This window comes from Symphalangus syndactylus, chromosome 5 (genome assembly GCF_028878055.3).
Source record: "Symphalangus syndactylus isolate Jambi chromosome 5, NHGRI_mSymSyn1-v2.1_pri, whole genome shotgun sequence".
NCBI classification, from domain to species: domain Eukaryota; kingdom Metazoa; phylum Chordata; class Mammalia; order Primates; family Hylobatidae; genus Symphalangus; species Symphalangus syndactylus.
Genome location: NC_072427.2, coordinates 122,035,944 through 122,048,455, shown reverse-complemented (window position 1 = coordinate 122,048,455; position 12,512 = coordinate 122,035,944). Strand labels below are relative to the sequence as shown.

The 12,512-nt window shown below is 44.6% G+C and overlaps 1 protein-coding gene across 16 annotated transcripts in view; it reads right to left on the bottom strand.

Moving 5' to 3' along the window:
- Window positions 1-11,770, bottom strand: part of TRPM7 (transient receptor potential cation channel subfamily M member 7) — a 136,658-nt gene extending 124,888 nt beyond the window's left edge. For 4 of the 16 annotated variants that reach the window (XM_063639440.1, XM_063639441.1, XM_063639444.1 and 1 more), the window contains exon 1: window positions 11,460-11,770. In XM_063639440.1, the coding sequence (XP_063495510.1) occupies window positions 11,460-11,462 (3 nt within the window). In that variant the 5' untranslated portion in view covers window positions 11,463-11,770. Of the gene's footprint in view, window positions 1-10,928; window positions 11,168-11,459 lie in introns of those variants that run through there. The other 12 variants (XM_055279091.2, XM_063639439.1, XM_063639442.1 and 9 more) reach the window with 5 other exon arrangements.
- Window positions 11,771-12,512: the final 742 nt, after the last annotated feature.

The following is a 12,512-nucleotide window of genomic DNA, read 5'->3' as shown; positions in this document are numbered from 1 at the left end:
TTTGCTAAAAGTCACTTAAATTGTGTCACTCCCATACTCACAGATTTTTACTAAATTTTATGCCTACAGGGACACATAATGACATTAGCATGTTTCAAGAAAATCTCCTGGCCGGGCATGGTGGCTCATGCCTGTAAGCCTAACACTTTGGGAAGCCGAGGCAGGTGGATCACCTGAGGTCAGGAGTTTGAGATCAGCCTGGCCAACATGGTGAAACCCAGTCTCTACTAAAAATATAAAAATTAGCTGGGCATGGTGGTGGGCACCTGTAACCTCAGCTACTCAGAAGGCTGAGGCAGGAAAATCGATTGAACCCAGGACACAGAGACTGCAGTGAGCCAAGATCACGCCATTGCATTCCAGCCTAGGCGACAAGAGCAAAACTCCATTTCAAAAAAAAGAAAAAGAAAGAAAAGAAAATCTCCTACAGCTTTCCCTACCTCACTCACCAATTTTGTTTATTTCAAAAACTTACTACCTCTCATTCTGTTTATGTAACAGCCAAATGTAAATATATTCTTCCCACACATAGCATTCTCATCATTTACGGCCTTCACTTGTTACACAGGAATTGGCTTCACAAACCCAACATTCACAGACCCCAGCTGAAAGTTGTAAATATCACCTAATGATAAAAAAAAGTTTTTACAGTTTTTGAAATTCTAAGTTTCTGCTCTGCCATCAGTTACCCAATGAAATGTGCCATGGTTATAAATACATATAAAAATTCCTAGTTTTATACACTTTGCTTTTTTCTTTTGCTAGGTTGCACTACCAAATTTTACCAAGAGGTGGCAAACTACAAACACAAATCTGAAAATTCCTAAATTTGTATGTTCCAAGTAATGTAAAAAGTAACTATATCCACAGAATGCTAGTAAAGCAGGGAATCTTAAATATCAGGTGGTGATCTTCAGTGGTTAAATAGCACAGATTCTGGAATCAGATTGATCTGAGTTAGGATCCCAGCTCTGCTGTTTACTATGTGTGCAACCTTGTGCAAGTTTCAGAACCTCTTTTTGCGTCCTTACCTGTAAAATAGGATAACAACAGTACTTAACCTCACAATGTTACTCTGATGATTAAACAAAATGATCCATGTAAGTTGTTTTAGCACAATGCATGGCACATAGTCAAATTTCAACTATGATGGTGATCACTTCAAAACTCCTTAAATTATAAATTCTTATACCAGTCTACCAGCAATAAGGGACACGTATTACAAATAAACCTAAGCACATCTTACTCTCTAAATAAATCACTACCAGCACATCCTTCCTGCCTAGATGCTGCTAGCAAAAATTTGGGGAAAAAATTAACGATTCCTAAAAAATTCTGCTGTTAAGGTAACATGTGGAAATCAAAAAAATTTTTAACAAATAAATATATTCTATGACTATATATGTTAAAATTAGAAAGAAAATTCTAGCTATGGAGAAGCAGGTCCTATTAGGCTAACCATCCCTCAGATAACCACCATAAATTCTGGACAAAAGATAAAAAAGATGCCAAGCACAGTGGCTCACACCTGTAATCCTAGCACTTTGGGAGGCCAAGATGGGAGGATTGCTTGAGGACAGGGGTTTGAGACCAGCCTGGTCAACACAGCGAGACCTCATCTCTATCGTTAAAAAAATTTTTTTAAATAAAAAGATTAAAAAAGACTTGAGGACACTGAAGAGCAACCAAAAGCAAGCAGAACTAGACGGAGTCTATACTTAGAATAAAGGAATAGTATTGAGTGAGTTTCCCCATTTTTAAGGCTTTTTGCCTGAAAACGGTCCCCATCCTATGTCTAGTGAACAGCTAAATATCAATAGAAATCCCACAGTCTTACTGACTTACAGAACCAGAATACCCAGTTCAAGGTGAAAACAGCAGCTGGAAAGTGATGGGAAAGTTTCCGCAAGAGTTGAGAAAAGGAATCCTAAATACTTCATATTAACTCTACACAAATCTCTCGCTGACCCACGAAGATTGTACACATGGGGCAGCCTCCAGGCAGCCCAGCTAAATAAAATAACTGAGCAGATATTCCTGCTGCCCACTGTAGGAGAGACAGTTTGGAGTTTGAGTACAATAAAGTTAATCAACAACTGTCTTAGTCGGCTTGGGATGCCACAACAAATACCACACAGACTTGGTGGGATAACAACTGAAATAAATTTTCTCAAAGTTCTGGAGACTGAAAGTTCAAGATCAAGATTCCAAGAGGGCCAGTGTCTGATGAGGGCTCTCAGACAGCTGCCTCCTCACTGTGTCTTCACAAAGTGAAGAGGGAGTGAATAAGCTCTCTAGTATCTCTTCTTCTAAGCACATAAATCCTATCAGACCCAGGGCCCCACCTTTATGACCTCATCTATCCCTGATTATCTCCATCTCCCAAAGTTCTCATCTCCAAATACCATCACACCGGAGGTTAGGGCTTCAAGACGTGAATTCTCGGGGAGCGAGGGAGATCACAGACATTCAGTACATAACAACAACAACACACACACACACAGAGCACAGGATTAAAAGAGAACCCAGAGGCTGGGCGCGGTGGCTCACACCTGTAATCCCAGCACTTTGGGAGGCCAAGGCAGGCAGATCACAAGGTCAGAATTTGAGACCAGCCTGACCAACATGGTGAAACCCCGTCTCTACCAAAAACACAAAAATTAGCTGGGCGTGGTGTCACACACCTGTAATCCCAGCTACTTGGGAGGCTGAGGCAGGAGGCAGGAGAATTGCTTGAACCTGCAGTGAGCTGAGATCACGCCATTGCACTCCAGCCTGGGTGACACAAGACTTCGTATCAAAAAAAAAAAAAAAAAAAAAGGTAACCCAGAGCCTCTACTAAGTAACAATCCCAATGTCCAATATACACTCCAAAATGACTAGATATGGTAATGGACAGGAAAATGTGACCCATATTCAAAAGAAGGGCAATCAAATTAAAAGAAATTGCCTACTAATAAAGTTCATGTGCTCAAGAAAAGAAAGTTAAATGACACTAAAGACCTAGAAATTGGCTGGGCGCAGTGGCTCATGCCTGTAATCCCAGCACTTTGGGAGGCCGAGGCGGGCGGATCAAGAGGTCACGAGATTGAGACCAGTCTGACCAATATGGTGAAACCACGTCTCTACTAAAAAAACACAAAAAATCAGCCAGGCGTGGTGATGGGCGCCTGTAGTCCCAGCTACTCGGGAGGCTGAGGCAGGAGAATGGCGTGAACCCAGGAGGCGGAGCTTGCAGTGAGCCAAGATGTGCCACTGCACTCCAGCCTAGGCAACAGAGTAAGACTCTGTCTCAAAAAAAAAAAAAAAAAAAACACCTGGAAATTCAGAGTTATGTGATAAATTTGTACATGGGTCAACATGCCTGCCAAGGGTGACACAGACAATGACAAATAAGACTAGCCTAAAGCAAAATGTTGAAATAAGCTGGCACTCTCTGACTTCCCCTACCAGAGTCCAATACATTTGACTTTCTGACACTCTTACGGACCCTACTCTCAAGTTCCACTCTTTTTTTAAATACATATATATACATACGTATATATACATACATATATATACATACATATATATATACATATACATAATTTTATTATGTCATAGAGTTCCACTCTTACTCTAAACTGGCTGCCAACTACTCAACTAATTAATAATTAGATATTAATGTCAGTAATTAGATATCACTGACATTTTAGATGCGAACTCTATGAGAGAGTTTTAAAGATATTATTGAAAAGTATCTATAATTCTGTAACAATTGGTAGAAAAGTTCTATTTATTTAAAAACTTAAGGCCAGGTGCAGTGGTTTATGCCTGTAACTCCAACACTTTGAGAGGCCAAGGCAGGAGGACCACTTAAGCCCAGGAGTTCAAGATCAACCTGGGCAACAGAGTGAAAAACCCATCTTGGCAAAAACAAAAAAAAAATTTTTTGAGATGAAGTCTCGCTCTGTCGCCCAGGCTGGAGTGCAATGGCACGATCTCAGCTCACTGCAACCTCTACCTCCTGGGTTCAAGTGATTCTCCTGCCTCAGCCTCCTGAGTAGCTGGGACTACAGGTGCGTGCCACCACGCCCAGCTAATTTTTGTATTTTTGGTAGAGATGGGGTTTCACCATGTTGGCCAGGATGGTCTCAATCTCCTGACCTGGTGATCCACCTGCCTCAGTCTTCCAAAGTGCTGGGATTACAGGTGTTAACCACCGCACCCAGTCAAAAAAATTTTTTAAGTAGCCAGGTTGGTGGTATGGGCCTGCCATTTTAGGTACTTGGGAGGCTGAAGTGGCAGGATCACTTGAGCCTAGGAGGTTGGGAATACAGTAAGCCATGATGACGCCACTGCACTCAGAGCAAGACACTATCCAAAATATAGAAAACTTGGATATTCACACTGCGAGTAAGCCATATCAACCCATTATCTATCAGTGGGTAGCATGTTGATACTTTTCTTGATACATTCATGATAGGTTTCTACAGGTTTTATTTTATATATATATAAATAAATAAATATATATATATATATATATATTTTTTTTTTTTTGGCACAGAGTCTTGTTTTGTCACCCAGGCTGGGGTGCAGTGGCGCAACCTGGAGTCACTGCAACCTCCATCTCCTGGGTTCAACCAATTCTCATGCCTCAGTCTCACAAGAAGCTGGGATTACAGGTGCACACCACCACGTCCAGCTGATTTTTATATTTTTAGTAGAGATGGGGTTATCCACGTTGGCCAGGCTGGTCTCAAACTCCTGGCTTCAAGCAATCCTCCCGCCTCAGCCTCCCAAAGTACTGGGATTACAGGCAAGAGCCACCATGCCCAGTCTTTTCCTGCTGCTTTTAACAAAGAGTTACACCCATCCAGAAATCTATTTAATGACTTTTCTAATCTACTAAGGATTGCCCCAGAGTATGTCTCTGCACTTGTCAAAATAAAATGCATGACCGGGCGGTGGCTCACGTCTGTAATTCCAGCACTTTGGGAGGCCAAGGTGGGTGGATCACTTGAGGTCAGGAGTTGGAGACCAGCCTGGCCAACATGGTGAAACACTGTCTCTGCTAAAAATACAAATATTAGCTGGGCATGGTGGTGGGTGCCTGTAATCCTAGCTACTTGGGAGGCTGAGAGAGGAGAATCACTTGAACCCGGGAGGCAGAGGCTATAGGGAGCTGAGATTGTGCCACTGCACTCCAGCATGGGTGACAGAGCAAGACTCCTTCTCAAAAAATATAAAAATAAAAATAAAACAAAATGCATACAGACTAATGCGTGTAATCCCAGTACTTTAGGAGGCCAAGGCAGGTAGATCACTTGAGACCAGGAGTTCAAGGCCAGCCTGAGCAACATGCCAAAACCCTGTCTCCACTAAAAACACAAATTTTTAAAAAATAAAAATAAAAGCACAAAAAGTAGCCCAATGTGGTGGCGCAACCTGTAACCTCAGCTACTTGGGAAACTGCAGCAGGAGAATGGCTTGAACCCGGGAGGCGAAGGCTGCAGTGAGCCAAGATCACACCACTGAACTCTAGCCTAATTGACAGAGCAAGACACTTGTCTCAAAAAAAAAAAAAAAAAAAAAACCAGACAACTGAGTTGTAAATTATCTGTCCTAAGGTTAATACACAGAAATTTGATAGTAAAGGAAATTCTATTAGGTTTCATTATCATTTGAAGAAAATCAAGTACAGCAAACTTTTTAAGTTATAACTTTTTTAAAAAAACCTTAACTTTTTTAACTTGACATAACACCTGTCATCTGAGGTCTTATAAATATACATGTCCCTGTATATCAAAAGCCTTCTCCAAGTTTCTATAGTTTGGCAGGTCAACACCTACTCTACCACTTATTAGCCTTGTGACCGTTGGCAAGTGATTTTTGATTCTCTGCTCTTTATCATAAATAATGGAAAAAACAGTATTGACTTCACAGAGTTTTCCTGCAGGATTAATATATGTACAGTGCCAGGCGAGGTGGCTCATGCCTGTAATCCCAGCACTTTGGGTGGCTGAGGCGGGCAGATCACAAGGTCAGGAGCTCGAGACCAGCCTGACCAACATGGTGAAACTCCGTCTCTACTAAAAATACAAAAATTAGCCGGGTGCGGTGGCACACGCCTGTAATCCCAGCTACTCAGGAGGCTGAGGCAGGAGAATCACTTGAACCTGGGAGACAGAGGTTGCAGTGAGCTGAGATCACGCCACTGCGCTTCAGCCTGGGTGACCGAGCAAGACTTCGTCTCAAAAATAAACACACACACACACACACACACAAAGCATTCAGAGCAATGGCCACAGCTAAATGCCGCTAAAATGTGCCTAATGCCTATTACATACTTCTCTTAGTCCAGAGTATCTTTCGGGTATTGGGTATGATAAATTAGACTAGGAAGACTATCAGTTCACATAGTAAAGGGTAATGTATAGCCCTATCTTTCTAATCTAATTATGTTTCTCCAGTGTCCTCCTAACAGTAATAGTCTGCTTCTCAGGTAACTTTCCTCCTGTTATCTCCAGTGTACTACCAAACTGCCAGCAGAAAGCAGAAAACTAAGCCTGTTAAATTTCACTTTGCACACATTTTTCAATCAGTGAACTCTGTCTCAAGGTTGCTATATTATTGATGACTTAGCTCAAAAGCTTTTTGCTCACTTTCCACAAGGAGCTTGGTTTCCAAAGTTAAGGTTTCCAGAAGTCTGGCAATTGGATAGTTAAGGTGTTATGTTATTGACATGTTTATATGATGGTAAGAGTGTTTCACAGACTTTAATCCTAATATTGCTCCTTAGGTCAAATAGGGAAAAGATTATCATCTGCCTTTTACAGATTGAGAAGATAACAGTGATGCTCATAAAAGACTCTGGTGGCTCACGCCTGTAATCCCAGCACTTTGGGAGGCTGAGGTGGGTGGATCACTTGGAAACTTCATCTCTACTAAAAGTACAAAAATTAGTCGGGCATGGTGGCAGGTGCCTGTAATCCCAGCTACTCCAGAGGCTGAGGCAAGAGAATCACTTTAAACTGGAAGGCAGAGATTGCAGTGAGCCGACATCGCGCCACCACACTCCAGCCTGGGCAAAAGAGCAAAACTCAGTCTCAAAAAAAAGACTGTGGCCTGGCAAAAATATGTCAAGAGTCAAGTCTTGACTTACCAACTTCAAAAAACTGCTTACCTCCACACACCAAAATTCCTTTAACAGGGTTCTAAAACCTCTACATGGTCAGAAAACTAAATACACACTCCCAGAAAAACAGGTTAAAAAAAATACAGAGCATGAGGTCAGGAGATCGAGAACAGCCTGGCCCACATGGTGAAACCCCATCTCTACTAAAAATATAAAAATTAGATGGGCGTTGTGGCGCGTGCCTGTAATCCCAACTACTTGGGAGGCTGAGGCAGGAGAATCACTTGAACCCTGGAGGCAGAGGTTGCAGTGAGCCAAGATCGTACCATTGCACTCCAGCCTGGGCGACAAGATGGAAACTCCGTCTCAAAAAAAAAAAAAAAAAAAAAAAAAAAATCCAGAGCAATTTCCTAAATCCAAAATTAACTGTACCAAAAAGTCAACAAAATCTCTAAAAGAATGAACAATTTAAACTAGAACTAATCATATTTTTATAAAGTACAAGAGGTCCAGATCTCCAAGTCAAACACTGCATTCACATTCAACTAATCTAATAATTGCAAAGCATCATCTGAAAGTGATACCCATCTTAAGTTCTTTTTATTGATTCACATAAATGACTGTTAAAATCCTCACAGTCAAGCAATGCTTATGTCCTAAACTAACCTCAACCACTGAATTTTGCTTCCCGGTACCAGACTTTTTTTTTTTTTTGAGACAGGGTCTGGTTCTGTTACCCAGGCTGGAGTGCAGTGGCATGATCTCAGCTCACTGCAACCTCAAGCCATCCTCCCACCTCAGCCTCCTAAGTAGCTGGGACCACAGGTGCACATCACCATGCCCAGCTAATCTTTTTTTATTTTTTTTGGTAGAGACTGGGTTTCGCCATCTTTCCCAGGCTAGTCTTGTACTCCTGGGCTCAAGGGATCCACCCGCCTCAGTCTCTCAAAGTGCTAGGATTACAAGCGTGAGCCACTGCACCCTGACCCAGGTACTAAACTTAAAGCATTTGACATTTAACAGGCAGTCACTTAAAAAAAAAACTGCAATTTACTTATATGTTGAAAGATTTCCCAAAAAGAAAGGAGACAAGGAAACACAGAATGAAATAATAGATCAATGACAAAAACTAAATGGTTACTACAAAAACTACTACATGAATAACTTATGGGGAACTTCACAACTGAGAGATCAGGCATCAGACAACACGAATCCACTGGTCAATCTTAACATTAAAAAAAAAAAAAAGAAGAAGTCGGGCGCAGTGGCTCATGCCTGTAATCCCAACACTTTGGGAGGCCGAGGCGGGTGGATCACCTGGGGTCAGGAGTTTGAGACCAGCCTGGCCACCATGGCAAACCCTGTCTCTACTAAAAATACAAAAATTAGCCAGGCGTGGCGGCAGATGCCTGTAATCCCAGCTTTGGGAGGCTGGGGCAGCAGAATCGCTTGAACCAGGGAGGCAGAGGTTGCAGTAAGCCAGGCACTCCAGCCTGGGCAACAAGAGCAAGACTCTGTCCCCCAAAAAAACAAAATAAAACAACAACAACAAAAAAAACAAGTGCAAGACTCCTTCTCAAAAAACAAAGACAGTATGTGCCTCTTAATGCAATGCAACAGAAAGTACATAGTACTATCTATGAGTATTGTCAAAGTATGAAACTAGAATCTGATCAAGTCTCTTTTTTCTTTGAGACAGACTCTCACCCAGGCTGGAGTGAATGGTGCTATCTTGGCTCACTGCAACCTCCGCCTCCAAGTTCAAGCGATTCTCCTGCCTCAGCCTCACGAGTAGCTGGGATTACAGGTGCCCATCACGATGCCCAGCTAATTTTTGTATTTTTAGTAGAGACGGGGTTTCACCATGTTGGCCAGGCTAGTTTTGAACTCCTGACCTCAAGTGATCTGGGATCAGTCTGTCACCGCCTCCCAAAGTGCGGGGATTACTGTGCCCCACCTGATCAAGGAGTCTCACTCTGTCGCCCAGGCTGGAGTGCAGTGGCACGATCTCCGCTCACTGCAACCTCCACCTCCCAGGTTCGAGCGATTCTCCTGCCTTAGCCTCCCGAGTAGCTGGGATTACAGGCGAGCCCCATCACTCCCGACTACTGATCAAGCCTTTAGATTAACTACTAACTAGTTCACAGGAAATAAAGAGTAGAGGCTGGGCAAAGTGGGGCATGCCTGTAATCCCAACACTTTGGGAGGTGAGACAGGCAGATCACTGGACATCAGGAGTTCAAGACCACCCTGGCCAATATGGCGAAACCCCGTTTCCACGAAAAATACAAAAATTAGCCAGGTGTGGTGGCTCACACTTGTAGTCCCAGCTACTTGGGAGGCTGAGGCAGGAGAATCACTTGAACCCAGGAGGCGGAGGCTGCAGTCAGCCGAAATCACTACACTGCACTCAGCCTGGGCAACAGAGCGAGATCCGTCTCAAACAAAAAGAAAAAAGAAAAAAAAATACAGAGGAGAAAGGAACATGTTACATGACACTACAGGGATGCATTCAACAAAATCCAAACTGATGGAAATTCTACAACGCAAATGATGGGTTTTTTTCAACAAATAAATGGTAAACGACACCCCCACACCCCAAGAAGAGAAGGTACTAGCGACTGAGTTACCAACCAAATGCTATGTGCAGAATTCTTTGTAACCTGATTCTAACAAATCAACTCACTAAAACATGAGACAATCAGGGAAATATGCTGAATATTTAATGATATTAAGCAATTATTAATTTTTAGGTGTGATAATAATATTGTAGTTATGTTAAAAAGTCCTTGTCTTTTTAGACATAAACACAATAAAGTATCCATAAATGACATTTGTCTGGGATTTGCTTTAAAATTATCCCATTGAGGAAGAACATGAGGAATGATAGAAGAAATAAAATTCACATGGTTGAAGCTGTTGAAACTGGCCAATGGGTATATGGTAGTTCATTCTACAATATATCTTTGCATGCTTGAAATCTCCCATGTTGGCCTGGCGCGGTGGCTCACGCCTGTAATCCCAGCACTTTGGGAGGCTGAGGAGGGCGGATCACCCGAGGTCAGGAATTAAGAGACCAGCCTGCCAAACGTGGTGAAACCCCGTCTCTACTAAAAATGCAAAAATTAGCCGGGCATGGTGGCTACAGTCCCAGCTACTCGGGAGCCTGAGGCAGGAGAGTCCCTTGAACCCGGGAGACGGAGGTTGCAGTGAGCGGAGATCGCGCCACTTCACTCCAGCCTGGGCGACAGAGTGAGACCCTGTCTCAAAACAAACAAAAAAGAATAAGGTGGAAAATAGTGGAAGACACATTATTTATTCAAAGTATTACTACATTTGTGGTATAAGTAAAACTCTTATTTTAGTTTTGTATGCCACTTGAATTAGCGTCCAATGAAAAGCAAACTTGCCAGACTCGAGCAGAGGGAGAGTTGTTTGCATAAAGCCTATCAAATTCAAGTACTGACCAAAAATACCTACTCTGCTTTTCATGTCCCTGATGTAAATGACTTTTCTTTTTAAGAAATCTTCAAAATCGGTTCCTGATATTCAAAAATAAAAAGCTCTACTGGAAGCTGCAATGCACCGCCTCCCTCTCTCCATTCCACACCTTTTGGTTTAAAACACGATCAGCTGTTCTCTGGGGCAATGGATGAGGTAGTTCGACTTAAATCCTGACTGACAGTACATCATCTTGGTCCCCACAGAAGCCTCCCCCCACCCACCCAAACCCTTAATTCTTGATAAAGAAAAAAGATCTACCATCAATATCGTCAAATCCCTCCCTTTTGGTTCCAAAAAGGAAATGTACCTGTAGAGTCTCCGCTGCACAGCAAACAAGGCACTGCTCCAAACCCGTGTCCTCTGCCCCCTTTTTGCACCCTTCCAGCCCTCCCTCCCTCCCTTTTTCCATGTAGAACTTGAGCAGAGCATTTGGTTCCCTTATCTGCCAGCAACTGGCGCCAGGAGGACCGTGCTCCCAGGAGATGCCGAGTTTGAAGACCGAGCCCTGCGTCGGGCGCGCTGCGGCGACTCAGTTGAGCCCAGCCAGGTAGTCCCCGGCTCGCGCCTCTGCCGCCTCCAGAGGCCCTCGTTGGGAGCCGAGTCTCGGCTCGGGATTCCCGCGAAGAGGTGTCGCGTCGAACTTGCTACCTGCTCCCGCCCCTCACCCCCGAACGAACTGCACACCCGTCCCGCGAGGACAAATCCGGAAGCCTCCAGGCAATTTGGGGGTCCTTCGCCGCATGGAACGCGGCTCCCCACACACTTGCCTGCCAAGTCTCTCCTTTACCGCCCGCAACCCCAGGACCATTCCCCGCCCGGGCCTGCGTGGGTCCAGTACCATTCTCCTCACGGGGCGGACTCCGGAAGGGCAGCAACTCCACCTCCTCCTCCTCCGCGGCCTGTAGCCATCTATCGGGAAGCGTCTCCGGAGGCGGCAGCAGAGGCCGCCGGACAAGGAACGCCCAGGGAAACCTTCTCAGAACTAACTCAGCTCCGGCGCTAGCAGCAGAAGCCGAGTCTTTCATAATTGTGCGACCAACTCCTCCGGGTGACTGGCCACAGGCACGCGCCCGCGCCCGCCTCCGCCGGCGACGGGGCTGGGAACGGACCACGTGAGCGGCGCGGCGCGGCGCGTGCGTCGCCGCCCGCGGGTCGGGTCACGTGAAGGGCGCGCGCTCCCTCACTTCCAGGCCCCCTCCCTGAGCGCCGCGCGCACGCGCCTGGCAGGTTCGCGCCCCCACGCCGACCGCCTCCGGGTTCCCAGAAAGTGGTGGGGTGATCACGCCTTATCTCCGTTGGATACCTAGGCGGGACTTAGACAAACTTCAGCCTCAGCTACGAGAGTGGAACTTGGGGAATCAGAGGTTGAGGGTTAAGGTTCCAGGCTTCGGGATCCAGTCTGGAGTTGCTGTGTGGGCTCATTCCGCTAACTAGGCCTGGCCTGTGCCGACCCGCTGCAGCAAACTCGAGTGTCGCAACACACTCTGCTTCAGAGCGAGTAGAGGCTTTAAATGTTACTCTCTCCTCGTCCAAAATGCAAAATCATCTTCTTACCCCAATCATGTTCTTTCTCTAGCCTCTCGTGTTGCTGCCGGTAAATATTCTTCTTGGTTTAAGTATGGGACTGTCTTTTTCCCTGCAGAGATACCCACATACACGCATACGCCACACCTTCTGGACCAAAAACTGGGTTGTTCCCTGGATGTAATATGTACCTATCCACCTTTCCATTTATTTTGCTGCCACACATGCCAAGGTTTGGCTATTAGCAATGGTTTACTAAATGTTATTCCTTGTCTACTGGGAAGACCACAATCAGTTTAATTTTCTTTTTTTTTTTTTTGGAGACGGAGTCTCGCTCTGTCGCCCAGGCTGGAGTGCAGTGGCGCAA